General features: G+C 43.1%; 1 protein-coding gene across 6 annotated transcripts in view; it reads right to left on the reverse strand.

Moving 5' to 3' along the window:
• The window catches only part of LOC110984185 (tight junction protein 1-like), a 65,150-nt gene that overhangs the window by 4,699 nt on the left and 43,145 nt on the right, over nucleotides 1-17,306 (reverse strand). For 5 of the 6 annotated variants that reach the window (XM_022244091.2, XM_022244093.2, XM_022244094.2 and 2 more), the window contains 15 exons: nucleotides 15,513-15,612; nucleotides 14,100-14,319; nucleotides 13,356-13,513; nucleotides 12,417-12,467; nucleotides 11,901-11,996; nucleotides 11,449-11,546; nucleotides 10,585-10,801; nucleotides 10,092-10,189; nucleotides 9,388-9,606; nucleotides 8,165-8,903; nucleotides 7,759-8,028; nucleotides 5,610-6,534; nucleotides 4,781-4,989; nucleotides 2,488-2,550; nucleotides 297-443 (listed from right to left, as the gene is read on the reverse strand). In XM_022244091.2, the coding sequence (XP_022099783.2) occupies nucleotides 297-443; nucleotides 2,488-2,550; nucleotides 4,781-4,989; nucleotides 5,610-6,534; nucleotides 7,759-8,028; nucleotides 8,165-8,903; nucleotides 9,388-9,606; nucleotides 10,092-10,189; nucleotides 10,585-10,801; nucleotides 11,449-11,546; nucleotides 11,901-11,996; nucleotides 12,417-12,467; nucleotides 13,356-13,513; nucleotides 14,100-14,319; nucleotides 15,513-15,612 (3,610 nt within the window). The remainder of the gene's footprint in view (nucleotides 1-296; nucleotides 444-2,487; nucleotides 2,551-4,780; nucleotides 4,990-5,609; nucleotides 6,535-7,758; nucleotides 8,029-8,164; nucleotides 8,904-9,387; nucleotides 9,607-10,091; nucleotides 10,190-10,584; nucleotides 10,802-11,448; nucleotides 11,547-11,900; nucleotides 11,997-12,416; nucleotides 12,468-13,355; nucleotides 13,514-14,099; nucleotides 14,320-15,512; nucleotides 15,613-17,306) is intronic. The other variant, XM_022244095.2, reaches the window with a different exon arrangement.

The raw sequence follows: 17,306 nt of genomic DNA on the forward strand, positions 1-17,306 counted from the left end.
ATGGATTTCAGAGATATCTTGGCTCACAACTTAAAGAAGTAAGCTAGGTGTAATGGTGCTTCTCTGTCCTACCACTGCGACCCGAAGTTCAGATCCTGCTAGGTCAGCATTTCGATTAGGTTTTCAGTCCTTACTTGATCCCACGGCATTTTCCTGGATCCCTTATACAGGGTTTTCCTCCCATTCCTAAAACTGAGCATTTTTTTTCTCTATCTTCTTCTTGTATCACGTATCTTCATCCAGTGTAACTGATGCTTGCCCCGTCGGATGCACACAAAATGCATTAACAAACTTACTTCCAGAGCCGGCGTCGCTGGACTTGAGATTGAAGGACCAGCCGTCAGGCGTCATGGAAGCACAGTGGGGCAGTCGCAGCTCAACAGGGTTGAGGAACTTCAGGCCGTGGGGCTTGCAGATGACCACAGGACTCAAGAGGGTCTCGCCTATATGCACAGAAATAAAACAAAAAAAAAAAATCATGATTTTTCTCAAATTGACCAATTTCTTTTCGACAAAGGTAAAGTGTAAATAGGACAGTTCTATTAAATTGCTTTCACTTTTGTTTGTGGAAAATACTCCAAGCAAAATGCATGAAGCAATTCTCATGTCGTCGTCTGAGCTAAGCTATGGGGGAAGGAACATGTGAATTTACCCAAGACCAAAGACAAGTCGAGTGAGCCCATCTACATGTATCAGTTTTCATTGAGAGATTACATTTGAGATGTATTAATTAAGAGGTTTTTATAAACACACTGTTATGATCTGTGTGCTTGCTGCAACAGAAAAAAATCTAATAACACAGTGGAGACTGGTAGTGTTTACAAGAGTGGTGGTCTGGTTAAGCAAAGACTAGCATATGAAATGTGCAAAATTTGAGATGTCTGATACAAGCAAAGTGCTACGTTCTAAAATCAAATTAACCTCGGCTACATCATAGGCCAGGAAGTAACTCAAGTAAAGACAGGGAAAAACATTCAAGAAAGTATTTTTTTTAAAAGCAAGTTGCTGGAGGCCTCGCATCTGGTAAAAAAAGTCCAGGCTTGAAAATATTTGGCCGTGAATACAGTTCAACTTCACGAGTGCAATGACAAAGTACTTGTATCTGCTGATGCCAAGATGACTTCAGACATGATTCCACGAAGGAAAGGGTACACAATTTGCAGGTCACTAAATCCATACTCTGAGGGAGGGGATTAAGATCGGAATGCGAGTAAGTGACTAATAATGGATCTTTCTTGAAGTAGTCTTTCTGGGCAAACTCTGAACTTGACAAAGTTTACACAAGCTTTATATGATCACAATAGACCCTAGGCATTCACAGTAGAATTGTGGCAGAGGGAATGTTGATGGGAGCATGCATGCAATGGTGATTTACTTTTAAGGTTCAACATGCCAACAACACAAATAACAAACACACATACAAGTGCATGTAGTAGTACATGTATGTGTACACACATCTGAATAAAAATGGGTCAGAAGTTGGTCTGGGGGAGGGGGGGGAATGACCCTTTGAAAAACATGTACCAATTTCTGTAAAATGCAAAAAAGCAGATGACCTCACAGACCTGAAAATTGAAGTAGACTGAAGTGTTTTTTATTCATATGCTATTTTCCTTCCAGGAGATTGACAAACGTCAAAACAAAAATATTTTATAATAACCTCAGAGAACTTGGAAATACATCCTGAAATAAATTGTGGTTTTCATGGAAGGGACATTAAACCCTTGACCGCCCTCGAAACCTTGTCTCCCCACCCCCCCATCTCATCTCTGGTCCTTCAAATTCCACCTCATGTGGTAGTAGAAGATATTGCAGGATTGGATTTCCTCCTATAAACAAGCCTATACGGGTTGGATCCCAGCCACTAGTACTTAACACTGGAAATGGTTCCCCCTTGAAATTCTTGGTACAAAGAATGTGCCATGATCCTTGACAGTGCCAGATTTTGGAAGAGTCAGAAAAAAACGTTTTATTAGCATTAATGGAGAAAGAAAAGTTAAAAGGGAAAGCGTTAAAAGAGAAAGCGTTAGCTCCTCAGTGATCGGCTTGTTAGCTGTTAGTGCATGCAAAATGACAACAGGCTTGGGAATTGGGTTATATCCACCGTGGGGTATGCATATATACAGTGGACTTAACAGAAATTTAAGCCAAGTTAGAAACAAAGCCAAGATTGAAGTGAGATAACCCCTCTAGTTTGGTAAGCCTTTATGTCTAATCAATAACCATTTTTCCAACTCTGTTGAATAACACAGATATTTTTGTTTCATCACTAACATTAGCATAAGAGATCGTTCTCACTTTTCACAATGCAATGTACAATAAATTGACCAATGATCACATCATCTGCCATGCATTTAAGAAAAGCTTACAGCCAACCAATCAGAGTTTCAGACAACCAATTCCAGAAAGAAGAAGGTGTACACATAACTGGTGTTAGTGCAGAGGCCACCCCAAATGCAAATTGAGTCCCAACTTAAAATTTTATACCTAAATAGATGGCAGCCTCAATACCATGAGGTTTATCTGTTGTAACAGGGCGAAGGTCCTCACCTAAAAAACAATTACAGAAGATTTGAAGTGCAATAGTCCTGCACTGCTAATGTACATGTGCCAGGATTTTGAATGTGCACGTAACAGACATAGAGCGATTCTCATCTGGGCACAGTTCTGCAGCCAATTTTAAGAAACTTTACGTAATGGCATAACTGCACTTGCACCCCAAATTTTACTGCATATTAGCTGCACGACAAATTATCAGACATTTCACAAAAGTTCTGCAATACGTACACGATTAATACGGGCGATTCCAAATAGTGCGCCACCAAGAGTTTGCAACACGTTGGCCAATCATAACACGCGAAATTTGTCAACCCTTCCCAAACGCGCATCTGGTCGACAACTTTCGCGCATTGTGATTGGCCAACATGTTGCAAACTCTCGGTGGCGCACTATTGTGAAACAGCCGTATTGAACAAGATTTATACTAGAAATGCGCAACTAATTAATTTTTGGAGATAATCAAAAACTTGTTTGGCCATGACAGAACTTTTGATTCACTTCCCGGTTCTGACGAAAAAAACAGACAAAACCATTTTCAAAATCGCAGGCAGAGCTAATGTAATAACTGCCTAATGACTGCTGTAATACTGAAAAGAGACAGTCGTTGTAAAAGTCAGGATTTTTCTCATCCTAGAAAGCCATTATAATGCAAACATTGTGCAGGTAAGAAACTTTACATAAAATCAACCACGAGTATAACGATTGCAGCTGTGGCATAAATTAGGGGTGCAAGGCTTATGCATGGTGTGAAGTTATACCAAGTTCTGTGAAATTGCCTGCCAACGACTCCTTTCATGAAACTGAGGAAAACTTTTAATTTGACCTTAGTCATGTGCATGAAAGCAAACCTTAACCCATCAGCAAACCTGCGTTATGTATGCAGGCATTTTGCTACCTGAGGCACCCTCCTAAATCCCACAAAATCTGACAGCTACACAGAAGAAGCCTTTCTTCACTACTGGGTTCAGCATATCCCACTGGAAATTGCCAAAGATTGAATACATTCAGATCCACCACCGACCGTGACCCAACATTGACTGCCCAATGATGCATTCTGCTGCCAACAACAGGGTTGTTGGGGTTGAGAAGTGAAAGGGATCGGTGCATGTGAGATTCCCTGGAAACACCATCACGCTGCCAAGCAGTGATCTGAAGTCACCAATGGTAATATTTATAACTACAATTGTCAAAAACAGGGGGCACACGAGAATTTACCAAAGTTCACAATTCAAACCAAAGCTTCTTTTTGGTTTAAATCAAAATTTTAGGGCAGATGAGGGAGTCTCAAACCATTTTAATACAAACAATTTCTCACCACTCTTAAACATGCATGGCACCATGTGGACTGGAGCATACTGCATGTTGGTTATGGGCGGAACACAAAATGGATAAACTTGTCATTGGGCATGGAATTTCAATCGTTCAGTTTTGGAGTGGAGGGGGTTGGTGTTAAGATGATAAAAGGACATGAATGACTGGCTGATGGGTTAAGTCAGGTACACAAATGATCAGTTAGTCCTTTAAACTAAAGGGCAAGTACCATACAACACATACACTCTTGAGGCTGGGAGTGTACTAATATGTGAACAAATTTGAATTAGAATGCCAATTTTAAGAAAAAATGGATTAACAAGAACATGTATGTGCTTCTTTGTCTTGGTACTCAAACATTGAGTAGGGTCAATGCCGATTGGCTTTTAGAAGAGATGACTTAGACACATTACAAGAAGCAAAAGATCGCTTGTCTGTCTGGATAAACCAATAGGTACCGGTAACACAGGCTTCACCTGAGAAGTGCATAGTTTAACTTTGTATTCAGCAAATGTAAAATTGACCTCAAGAATGTGATCACATCAAAAATTACAACTGAAGAAAGCCTTGATCTAGCTATCAACTTTTTTTTTTTTAAAAGTCTCTTTTTGGCAACTCTATACTGGGTCCCGTTACACACTCTTGTGTTTAAGTTTCCAACCAAGTCAACGCTCCGGTGCACAGTTTTTACACAAACTTCAAAAGCAGTTGGAGAAGAGAGAAAGGAAAAATCAGGTTTCAGGAATCAATCAGTAGCACTTCCAAAGCAGAGAGATGAAGAAACTAATCAGAGGATACCTTCAAAACAGGTTACCATTGGCAGTGCCAAGCATCTCATAACCCATTTCAAACTTCTCTGGTCAACAATTACGTGGAAAAACGACCTTCCAAAGATCTCCTGATCTCTCACCTTTATCCTTGTCCAGCGGCGGCAGCATGTTGGTGTCACGGCACACCTTGAAGAAGATCTCTTGCCGGACGCCCTCCGGTAATGCCCCCTTGGGGATGACGATGCTGACGCCTGTGCTGACTGATGACAGGACGCCGCCGTTGTGGTCAAAGAAGCCCCGGGCAGTGTCCAAGACTTCATGCCCCTCGTCGGCCTTCAGGCTCTCCTCACTGGGGAAAGTTAACAGGTTAGAATGAGTAGCCCTTAATTTCACTGCAATTGTGAAATGGCAAAAAAATCTGGCAACAGACTCTGCAAATCTCTGCAATTCACATGTGTCTTGTGTGAATCTCTTGCGGCATGCAAGATTAATTAGTTAGAACTAGAAGTCACAATTTTAATTGCAGTCGTCAATATGCAGCATTTTTTTATTATAAGTAATGCAAGTTGTAGTGCTACACTTTCCCTTACAAAATCCATTTACTGCCCTTCATGAGCGAAGACGGGATAAGAAATAAAATATGCATGTACACCCAAAATGGAAACTTTTGCCAAAGGACATTTAGCTTTGACAATACATCTGGAAATCCCTTGATATGTAAAGCTGTGAACTTTGTCATAAAATTCCACCCTGTATACTGTAGTCATTACAGTCGCTAGTGTGTTTATTTTGTGACATGATAGTACTGGAGTATCAAAAACTGACCCACTGTGCACAGACATTGTGTACATAATATATCTGAGTTTCGTGGTATGGCAACTGCACATGATAAGTCACTTCTTGGTGTGACCAATGATTTTTGGCCATTTTGGCTGCCAACTCCAATTGCCCTTCCCCTATCTGACTTACCTAATAGGAATTGACCAGAATGAGGCTGGGTTGTTGTTCTTCTCTTTCTTCCTGCTGGCCCATCCCTTGGGAGCATAGAGGTTATCTTGATACTGCCTGCCTGGGGACTTGGACCTCTTGAAGAAGGCCTCACGGTACTCTTTGTAGGACTGGCGGTCATACGGCGGCTTCTTGGGTTCCGGGTCCGCTGGCTTCCCATCGGGGATATGGCCATACTTGTCTGCGTCTGAAGATGGGGCCGAGTCCGACAGGCCATTGGGGGGCTCGCGGCTTGGGGCCGCCTGCTGGGATTCCTGTTGGTTGGGCTGGATGCTGGCTTCAACACTGGGGCTGCTCCTCCCAATGGGTCGCTCACGCTCCCAGGGGCGGGGGCTCTCCCGGACCTTCTGCAGCTTGCTGAAGGCGCTCTGCATCTGTTTGCGGTAGTCGGTAGTGGAGGGTGGCTCTGAGTAGTCCATGCTCTGTGCCTGGGCCGTGATAGAGGGCGAATCCCTGCCCAGGGCAGGGCGGTCCCAGTCCTCGAGGCGGTCAACGCGCTGCACAGATGTCTCCACGAAAGTGGAGCGGACGCTGACCATCTTGGGCTCTGGCTGGGTGATCTGTGGCCTCTCCTCAAACTGGGGCCTCTCCTCAAACTGGGGCCTTTCCTCAAACTGGACCTTTTCCTCAAACTGGGGCTTCTCCTGCTGGCGTCTCTCATCATATTGAGGCCTCTCGTCATACTGGGGCCTCTCGTCATACCGGGGCCGGTCTCGGCTCTCGTCCACCAGCTCATAGGGTGATTCCACCTTCCAAGTAGGCGGGGCACTTTCTTGGATCTCCAGGGGGCGCTGTTCAATCTCTGGCTCAACGCGCCAAGACTTCGGTGGCTCGTCCAAGGATGACAGTCCATTAATTGGCTGAGGGGGCTCTGGCCTCTTCCAGTCTAACAGGATAACGTGGGGTATGCACATATATTGTACGGTTGAGAAAAGAAGCAATGTTTAAGTATCCCACAAAGCCTGTGATAAGCTACTCTGTAATCCATACCACCATACTTTATCCGACGGGATTCTGTAATAAAAACTGCATCACTTGGGTTGGGAAGAAAAAGAACTTCATCTTGGGGAGTAAGCGATAAAAACATACGTAATATATTACAAATTGCCAGATTTTGGTCTCAATATGGTTAAATGTACAATGTATATTAAGGCCAATATCCGACTGCTTAATGATGCCTAAAAATACTGACTTTCATTCAGCCTGCTTTCAATAAGATTTGAATCTGTTGGTTCCATTCTTAAGGGGTGATCTAAATTGGGCATGAACATAAAGTTATATGTTACAATTATTTGCAATTTGTTCCTAGAGAAATGTAAAATGATTAAATTTGAAATTTACAGAAATCTACACATGATCAGGTTGTCTCTGACCTACACTTGTTGTTAATTTCATTCTGTGTATTGACTTTTTTTTTACTTTATGCGACATGGAATGCTTGTGACTCGTATAAAAATCAGTAACTTTTGCCAAGGCTGACTCCAAAATGTCATCTTATGAATGTAAGAAGCTTTTTTGAATAGTTACGCTCTTCCACCATGGTGTATTACCAGGGTTCCAGTTGCCTATCAAATGGCAAATTTTCACAAACTCTGGCTAGAATCTTGAGCAACCAGTGTGAAAAAAGTTGCATTAGCATTGCATAAAAAGTATGTGGCCGCAGAAGTGCACATTTCACTTGAAATATGCATTTAGCTGGATCCCTGATTACACGATATCAAATAGGAACAAGTAAAAAAGCCTCAGCCTAATTTTGTACGTAGAAAAACATCTCAAGATCTAGCTGCATAAAAAAACAAATGTCTGCCTCATTTACACAACTTCATATTTTTCCCAGGTGAAGTATCTATAACAGTTAGGGACGCAGATGAATATCTCGATCCTGGCCTTGATCACCTGTGATAATGGGATTACGATGACTAATTTTTTGGTTAAGTTTTACTTACAATAAACATATATGTACATCAACAGCAATGAAAATTACATTAAAATGATTTAACAACATGCAGGTGTTTTTAAGATATTTAAAAATGTTGTAACTAGAGCTACTTTTACTTTCATACTTCCATGCCATATACATAAACTCCATCATTAGTGTGGTATGACCCACCTCCAGTCTCGGTGGAGTCCGGACTTCGTGGAGGTTCGTATCTCTGAGGGGGGTCCAGGCTACTAGTGGAGGGCTCCGAGGTGTCTGAGCTACGCTGGGGGCGATCCTTTTTCACTGAGGCGTAGACCGGCTCAGTTATGGCTGGCTTGGGAGGGATGGGGGGTGCCTCCAAGAGATGGGGCTCCTCCATCAGGTTAGGCGCATCAAATTCCACGGCCCACTGGAGCCCTTGTGGGCCATCAAACGTGGTCTCCTTGATGCTGGGAGTCACTGAAGGAGACACAAGGTGAAAGACAGGGTAATGGGCTTGCCTAAAGATGACAGACCCTGGTTGGAGTCTGGAGTTGTGAGAAGTGAAAGACAAAAACCTTGGTTTGGGAGTTGGGAGAGTTTGGGAAAGGCTCACCTGCGGGGCTGGTCTCGATCACATCGTCCACTCCAAACGTAGTCTCTTTCAGCCCAAATGTGGTCTCTTTGGGGGGTTCTCTGGGCTTGAGCTGAGGTTTGCTGTCTGGTGCTGCAGGAGGGACTGTGGTGGGCCGGCTGAGGGTCGGCTTTGGTGCTGGCACAGGGCGCTGGCCTCTCGTTTGGGGCTGGTCCAGCTGGGGGAGTTTGACAGCACCTGGCAGGGGCGGGGTAGCACGGGTGACCTGCTGGGGTGGGGCAGGGGTGACCGACTCGGGAGGGGGAGCAGAGTGGGTGCCCGGCTGAGAGGCCGCAGCGTTGATCCTCTCTGCACGCTTGACAGCCTCCTCCTCCTTGGCCAGCTTCTCCTTCTCCAGCACCTCCCGCCGCTTCATGTGCTCACGTCGGGAGGGGCGTTCGGTTGGGGTAAAGGCCGCCTCCAGGCGGTCCGCATACCGCTTGCGGGAGTCTACGTTGTACTTGTTGGCATTGGTGCTGTCGTCCAGGTCCTCGTCGTCCAGGTCCTCGATCTCCGAGTGGCGGCCGCGGGACTCAGAGCGGCTGAGGGACGGGAACCGGCCTAGGAGCCCACGTTCCTTGCTGGGAGGTCTGGGCTCTGAGCGCTGCTTGTCTGATCTCTTCTTGTGGCGAGGCCGGCTGCTGCGGATGACCGGCTTTTCGATTTCTTCATCTGAGGAGTAGCGTGGTTCAGGAGGAACAACAGCTGACACTGGTAATTCCTGGAAAACACACAAATGTACAAACCATAAAACATGGTAACTAAACAACTCAAATACAAAAGACGATCCTTGCCGATATGCCCTGCCCTGCCCTTGGCCTGTCTCAGATTCACACTGAGTCAATAGACCGAGCCATTAAGCCCCGCCCCATTGTTTTCTGACCGATCAAAGCCGTGATTTATGTCCAATGCGTGCACTAAAGTCTGACGTCTGCAGGTGCACATCATACTTCAAGCTGGAGCCAATAGTACGGCACTGGAGGAGAGCATGTGCTAAGTGCACATGTATGCAGTCGGCAGGCTTACTGGATCAGTCTACTCTGACAAGTGAAGGGAACCGACAACCATCTTTTGATGATTGTGGGGTTCCCAACAGCTGGTAAATGCTCACCATATTTGCCTTTTTCACTGATTTTCACTGTTGCTGCTCAATCTTTCCTAAGTTTACACGTTTGAATGGGTAGAGTATTCTAAACCATAAGTACCTCTTTCTTCTCGAAGGCTTCTTCTGTGAAGTTGAAACTGTCGTCCTTGGCGGTGTCAGTTGGTGACACTGGCTCAATATCGGACTCCACCGTGCTGTCATTAAACATGGACCGTGAGTCACTGGTGAGGACTGACTCGGCATCACTCTCGTAGTCTGGGGGCAGCGTCAACTGACCAATCACATTCAGTGTAGTGTCCACATCGAGGTCCTCGCCAAGCTGCAAAGCATTGTGGGAAGAAGTTGAGGTACATTATTCACATCACAATACCATTAGAGAAAAGAATCCCCAAAAGAGCCAAAAATGTGACCGGAAGTATGAACTGAATCATCCACATACAGTTAAACTCCTAAGGCCTACTATCATGAGGACCTAAAAGGAATTTCACATTCAAACATAATGTAAATATCTATTCGTTTGAACTATATTAAAATAAGATGATTTTTTGTATAAAATGCTTTTCAGAGCACCTTTTCTTTTCAAGATTTACATAATACAAGTTATAATCTAATGACACTGTTCCAGTGATGTTACCTCAGAGGCACACTACTCTGTGGTTGGGTGATTCTTTTCCAGACAAATGAACCCAAAAACCAGTTCATGGATAAAGCGCTTGGTAGCTAGCAAAGGACCAAATTGGAATCATCTTTTTCAATGAAATCAGTCAAATGCGAACACAACTGAAACACCAGAAATATGCACACCTTGGCCTCAGACACCCAGATTTTGCGGTTCTGTTGGATGTGAACTGCCTCCTTGATCTGGCTGTACCACATACTATCCGGATTGACTGGAATCATGGCTAGGGAAAAAGGAAAACCAACCAAAGTAATGTACAAAAAATTGAGAGAAATATTAATCTCTATTTCACATACTTCATTCATGATTGCAGAATGACGCGTGGACCTAAAACAAGTGCATTTAACTTTAACTGAAAAGGGCATTTTGCTAAGACATATTTGACCTTTGTGAATTTCAAGTCATCCCTTAGGCACATCTGAAAGTCAACATTAATACATTCCTTGCACTAAGTTTTCAAAAGGCATCAAGGCTCGAGCAAAGTTCACAGTGGCTGGCCTCTACCTCTACAATCCTGCACAATCTTCCCAGACCTGGATGTGGATTTTGACAAATTTGAGAAGGTAGAGATTTGATTAATCATCGGAGAATTTATTTTTATTTCTTCCTCTGGCCTACCTGTGAATACATGGGAGTAGTGTTTCCGCATCTTCTTGGCGGTCTGGTAGTACTTGCGTGAACCCTTGTTCTCCCGGCCCTCTCCGATGAACTGGCCTCGAATCTCCTTGACATGGGCGCGGCTCTCGGCATTGAGGAAGATGACGATGGGGTAGCACTGGGCGTAGTTCAGCTGCTCCACGGCATTCGGGGTGATGTCCAGCAAACAGTGCTTGCCCTGGATGACAAGGACAATGACATTAATGCGACTTTGAGAGAGGTGACAACATGGGCCACGGCGGGCAAGAAAAGATTCTTAAATAAGTGGAGATCAATGAAAAAAAAAAGGTTCAAACTGTGTAAACTCTCGATTGCACAAATGAAGGCCCTGTTCAGCACGTCACTGCCTCAAATAAAGGAAAATCATTTGTCTCAATCTCATCTGTTACTATTGCTCATTCAGTGTTATGACTATCCACCATTTTCCTAAATGACCATTACACTGGCTAGCTGGCAAAACACTGCTTCTCTGTGTTCTCTAGAATTGGAATGACTGTAGAGGATGTAGCAGGTATATTCCTGCAAGCAGAGCTGACACATCTAGCCTCAGTTTAAGGAAAAATTGGAACCAAATTAGACATCATCGCCAGTCAAGACTAAAGCAAGGTGTGCACACATTCCAACTCTTTCAGAGTTGCTCAATGGACAGACACGGGCAACCGAGTCATGCATGTACATCTACGACAACTGCCTCGAGCCTTGTTTAAATTTTGAGTAAATATGACGGAAAAGCCAACTCATCAGGGAAAATGGCAACCACTGAAGTGGAAACATAGGTCTCCATTTATGGGAGAAACTAAACAAGATTAATTCCAAATAGCTTACCTTGTCCATGATGTCTTTGATAGCATGCAGCTTTATGGACCGCTGGGGGTTCATGTGCATAGGTTCACCTGGCTTGCTGTCCAGAGTGTGGCTCATCACTGTACAGACAGATGTCAAAATCAACCAAGCTCACAGGTGTTATTTTCATATCTAGTGCTAGCTGCAATGGCAATTGGTTCAATGGTTGTTAACTCAGTGATTGAAAAGTTGGGGTTAAAAAACAGGGGGGTTAGTCCCATGCTATGTACCTGAGCAAGTTATTTTACCACAGTTCCCCCAACTTCTTTCTGACAACAGGTATCTACATAAACAGGTGACGGATTTAGCTAGGATTAGCCTACAGTAGACTGGAATCTTCGAGAGGAAATTTTGAGGAGAATTTGGAGTTGGGACAAACTGCTTTCACGTCAAACAAAACTTGTTTCTTCACTTGCCAACTAACAAATACTTACGAGGAGACTCAAATTTATCAGGCATTTCTTGCAGCAATCTGTCCCGGACCAGATCAGCGACAGCTCCAAAGATAACCACAGGACGAGTGAAACCAACTACAAGGCAAAAAGAATTGAAAAGGCAATTTCTTAATATCACAGTATTTAGTGGACAGTATTTACACAGAATCAGACAAGAACTTATCTTATAAATATTGTGATGCATGACGAGCTTTTATGACATCCATCTCTGACCTGCTTCCAGAGACACTTGGGCAGTTCCCCCCCTTTTTTCCAGGAGCTGTGGTTCCATTTGGGATTGACTCCAAAACTACTTGTTTGTGTACACAGTTTAACTGAGTTTGCCGTGCACAGGATACTTGAATAAGATGTAAAAAATCTTGGCTCTTCACAATTGATGCAACTATCAAAATGATTTCATTCACCTTTGCATAATCTATTTTTGACTTGAAGAGCAAAAGATGTAAAATACATGTGAACGGGATCGCTCTCTGTATTCCGTTACCAGTTGCTTACCTTCTCTCAAGATTACACGCTCGTAACCAGGGAACTTCAACACACTGCCACCTGCAGGCGATGAAATAATGAAAAACCTAATGGTTTTTGTTTTAATCATACAGAGGGTAAAAACTGCTAGAAACTGGTTAAATGCAATCCTTCTAAGGGGGAATTGGTATGCTTTACTAAAAATGAAGACAATGGACCAGCTGAGAGTTGTTAGCTCTTGGAACCATCTCCGATGATTTGAGTTAATTGTGACCCATCTCAGGAAAAAATAGGTTTCCCTTACGGCAGGCCCTTCCGTGCAATGCCCTGCTCAACGTTGAGAGGGTGGACTTCTTGTGGAAATTCATGTTTTTGTTTTCTTTTAAAAAAAAGACATCTTTGATATCTTTAGTTTCAGGTTTGATAAACAGACATGCTCAAAAGATTGGTTGTTAGGGAGATTTAAGGCAAGTCCCTCAAGCGTAAGTCTGTATCTGACTCAACTTTTCAAAGCCAGTTTTCTCAGTTGTGCTAAGTTGAATTCCACAGAACCAATTAATATCAAAAAATGCCATGGCTCCAGCATGGTGTGGGCTGAACTTCGTCACATACCAAATGAAAGCTCACACTATAGGTTTTCCAGCCATCAGTGTTTCATTCTTGCAACGTAATATAACTTTATTCAGATTTATGGGTCTTGTGAAATCTTATACACGGAGTGTAAGTTGAGGATTCCCATGACTTTTTTTTCACATCTTGACTTCTTTTCTGTGGGTGGCTACATCTTATGCTATAGAGTTAGTTTTATATGTTAACTGTTAGAACCGTACGGCGGCACTCCTAAATATGAGCTGTTATATCCGACAATTTGATACGTCTGTACCAGCAAATGAACATCACCGAGTGGGAAAGTTTTTGACTCCGGGGGATAATTCATGGCACCAAGCTAGAGCTCAAAAGGACTCTCACCAAAGATGATCTCGTCCCACTCGTCCTTGATGAGGGTCTTGGTTCGCATGCTGGCCCGCATGCCCAGCCGCTTAAACTTGGCCTTACGGCCCTCGTAGGTGGCCGGCTTCAGGGCGTTGGCTTCCTCAACCTTAGCAGCGGCATTTAACTGGCTAGCTCTGTCAAATTAGGAAAGTGGGAATCACAGCAAAAGATGACAACTACACAGACTTTTGAGCATGACTGTTCTAAAAATATTTGAAAAAAGTTACTGTGCATCATTCCTGTAGTGTGTCCTGTAATATGCAGAGGTTACCTGTTTGTGCATACTCTGACGAGAAGTGGAATGCGCACAATCTGTGCCATGCATACATGTGCAAACCTATGATTGCCACATACTATCATAATAAGCTCACCATCTACATGTGCACAGAGAGCTTACAACTGTTCCTTTTGGACTGGCGGTGGACAAAAACTTCAACATCAAGTTTCTGTCCAGGACTCTATAAAGAACAATTATACTAAACACTATCCTATGTTGGAATATGCCACACATTTTGATCTGAGAAAAAATTTTTTTACACGAAGGCCAATAAAAACATTCTGCTGAAATTTACAAAACAGTCATGTCACCTGACTCTTGCAAATGGTAGATATCAAGTCCCTCAGTCAGTGAACAGGTTGCAAGAACTTAATTTTTAATAAAAACCAATTGTGTAAATCTTTGGTCAGTTTCACACTGCCTGCAAAGCAGTGTTTCTGTACCTGCTCTCGTTGGGAATGATCCCTCTCTCCAGGGCCACATTGGTACGGTCAAGCCGCAGCACATACCACTGGCCCACCACCCCCTCCGGCATGGTGTCCAGCACACGGAAAACGTTCCCCTTGGTGAAGCCCATCTCGCCAGGGGACAGCGGGGTGTAGTTGAAGTGGACACGGACGAAGAACCGATCCCCGATGCCTCCGTGCAGCACGTGCTTGTAAGCTGATGGACAAGCAAAGACAAAAATTTTACCAAAACCAAAACATCTGTTTAAAATCTTGAAGTCAGATGTTTGAGTTCACAGCTGCTCAACACGTACATGGGTAAGACCTACTCGTATTTCCTTTAAACAGAAAGTGATGAAACACAATTGCATAAGCGGAAGAAGATACATAAGCAGGTAGTTCTTTCTACATTTGGTTAAATACTGTACCATTGGCTCCACCAGCTGAGCTATCTCCTTGTATGTTGATAATCTTCCAACTTATTCATTTGTTTGATCTGAAGGTGAAACTTCAAGGGTCAAATCTTGTTCCATTCAATTTCTCGATGTAATCTAACGTTGCTTATAAAGCAACCATTTTAGTTTTGTTTAAGTGATTTACTTCTAGTCTTGCAAGTTTGTTCATTTTATATCAAACTTTTCATAGAACTGTGAAATATTTATTTCATATCACCATTAACCACTTGCCGCCGGGGTTGCCGGGACAAGAAACGTATTCTTTATACGCGTGGCCGGGGTCTCTGAAATCGGACAAAGGGAACTGGGCCTTGTAACAAAAGACCATACTCATAACAAAAGATCAGGCGGCTAGGCAATACCAACATTTTTTACTCTCAATCATGGAGATAATTCAACCTTGTTTTGAACAGTATACCATGTTTTGGGGCATTCAGTGCGAGCGGATATCCACCGGGGACAAAAGCGCTCCACCACCGCAGCGATGAGCCACACAGCACCACTGCACGCTGATCTGGCCCCTATTGAAAGAGGTCAGCAGCGCTCTGTGCCAGGTTCGTGAACAAAAGAAAACTACATAACACCGCACAATCTGGGCTCTTTTTACAAGGCTGCAAGCCTGGCTGAAATACTCAGGCGTCAATAGATTTTGTCTGTCAGATTAGAGTAGCCACCAGACAGTCACTCATGTTGGTGTAAACGTCCATTAATTGAAATGATGAATTTTTTAAGAATTCTGCAAAAAGAAAATCTTGAAAATGTCCCGTATGTGTGTACTACATTTTTCAAACAACCCGGCAGCAAGTGGTTAAGCAAAAGACTATGAAGTAAAATTTCAACCCCTTTGACCACACTTTTAGCTTTGAACTCCCAGCCGAAAATCTGGAAATGACTGATGTTTTCTGCTAGCCATCAAAACCAAGGCCCCAGTCAGATATTGCGCGGTGAGACTTACCTGAGCTCATTCGGAGAACAAGGTGCACATCGCCATGGACACCAAGCAGAAGTAGAATCACCTCCTCTTTGGTTTTGCCCAAGAGGTTGATTCCATTCACCTGGAGGGGTGGACAGAGAGCATGAGCCTCAAGGTCCAATGAAACAACTTCACCAAAAAAAGGTCTGCAGATGGGTCTATCTTTTATCTCTGAGTTATTGATATACTACACATTTTTGGTAAATGTGACTGGGAAAGATGGTGCCAATATTTTACAGATGATCAGATTGCAGTGAAAATCCTATTAAACTATCACACTTCTGAAAGTAAGCGAATTCTGTCTGTTCTGTACTCTTAAGTTTAATTGAACATAAAAAACTAATCAAGATAAAGCTGGTGAAAATTGAAATAAAATATGACTCATCCCCAGAAAGTGACTATTTTACCCGTGTCTATAAAAAGAAGAATCCTGAAGTCCTTTTAACATGCAAACTATCGTCAAATAATACACCATACAACACATCTGCTGGCTTACAACCTCAACGGGAGGGAATATGGGTCCCAAGGTATAAAAAGCAACATTCATCAACAGCCAACTTTCTGTTTGCAGTGCAAGTGATTCTGAATAATTATCATGATTATTTAAGAACCAAACGATTGATAAATATGTTAAAGGACACAGTCATAATGGTACATTCACCAAGAAGCAGAATTCTTGGCCAAGTCAGGAAGGAGTAGACTGGGGCCACCTTTTACTTAACTGGTCTCCCTGGAACAAGTTAAACTGTCTAAGTCTATGATGTCCTAACATTTATGGAAGCCTTTTTTTTTCTTTTCTAAACATTGAATTGAGAATTGACACTTGGAAAAAAAAGTATTTTCTTCCTCTCAAAATGGCAATCAATACATGTAAGCCACATAGGCCTGCACTGATCAACTTGTTTCACTTGAAAAAGTCCAAATGGAGACAATTTTTTGTACACTGTCAACTTCCACATGAATATGTTGCCAATCTTGGGAAAATTAATTGCCACAATAGTGTGCATGCAAGGGCATTTTCTTTTTGGCTGGACTAACCTCTGGCAATGCGCCAACACCATCAACAGTACTCAAAGGCAAACCTAAGAACTCTATCATGTAGAATCTGGGAAGCACTGAGGGAAAAGACACGCCAACAGTGGGGACCCCCGCCCCTTCCATTCAAACAAGCAAATCCTGCACGTATTAAGCACCAGCTGAAAAATGAATCCAGGCAATGGTTTTGGCAGAATTGGAACTAGTAGCGCCAAGGGTGGCATGCACATGTACCAGTACATGTATACATGTTCACATACAGGTACATGTACCACCATTCTGAACTTGAAAGCAGCAAATCTACCCCACCCATAAAAGAAGACAATCAATCCTTGCAAATTCTAGGAAATCTTTACTGATAACCATTGCAAGTTTTCCTACCAGAATCAGATCACTCATTGTTTGGGGTTTTGCACAGTGGGGGTATGGTTACGGTTTCAATTTGTGGTTATGCCCCTCACACACATAATAACCTCCAGGCAGACACAGTCGGTCCCACTTGTAGAACAGATGTCTCTCAAAATTGTAACTACTTAACATTTCAATCAAGAAGTACCTTAAAGCTCATGTAATCTGGGTTAATTACTTCCGCATGTTATAGATGAGGCTGCTATAAAAGTGACTGAGAATGAACAAGCTGGGCTTTTCATAACTGAGTGTTAACAACATTGGTACAGGGTGAATACCATACTTTAAAGAGCCTGATATGATATATGCAAAGAATCTCGTAAGTCCGACTGT

The sequence above is a fragment of the Acanthaster planci genome, linkage group LG08, assembly GCF_054643075.1.
Source record: "Acanthaster planci isolate LZ-2023a linkage group LG08, COTS_SCS, whole genome shotgun sequence".
NCBI classification, from domain to species: Eukaryota; Metazoa; Echinodermata; class Asteroidea; order Valvatida; family Acanthasteridae; genus Acanthaster; species Acanthaster planci.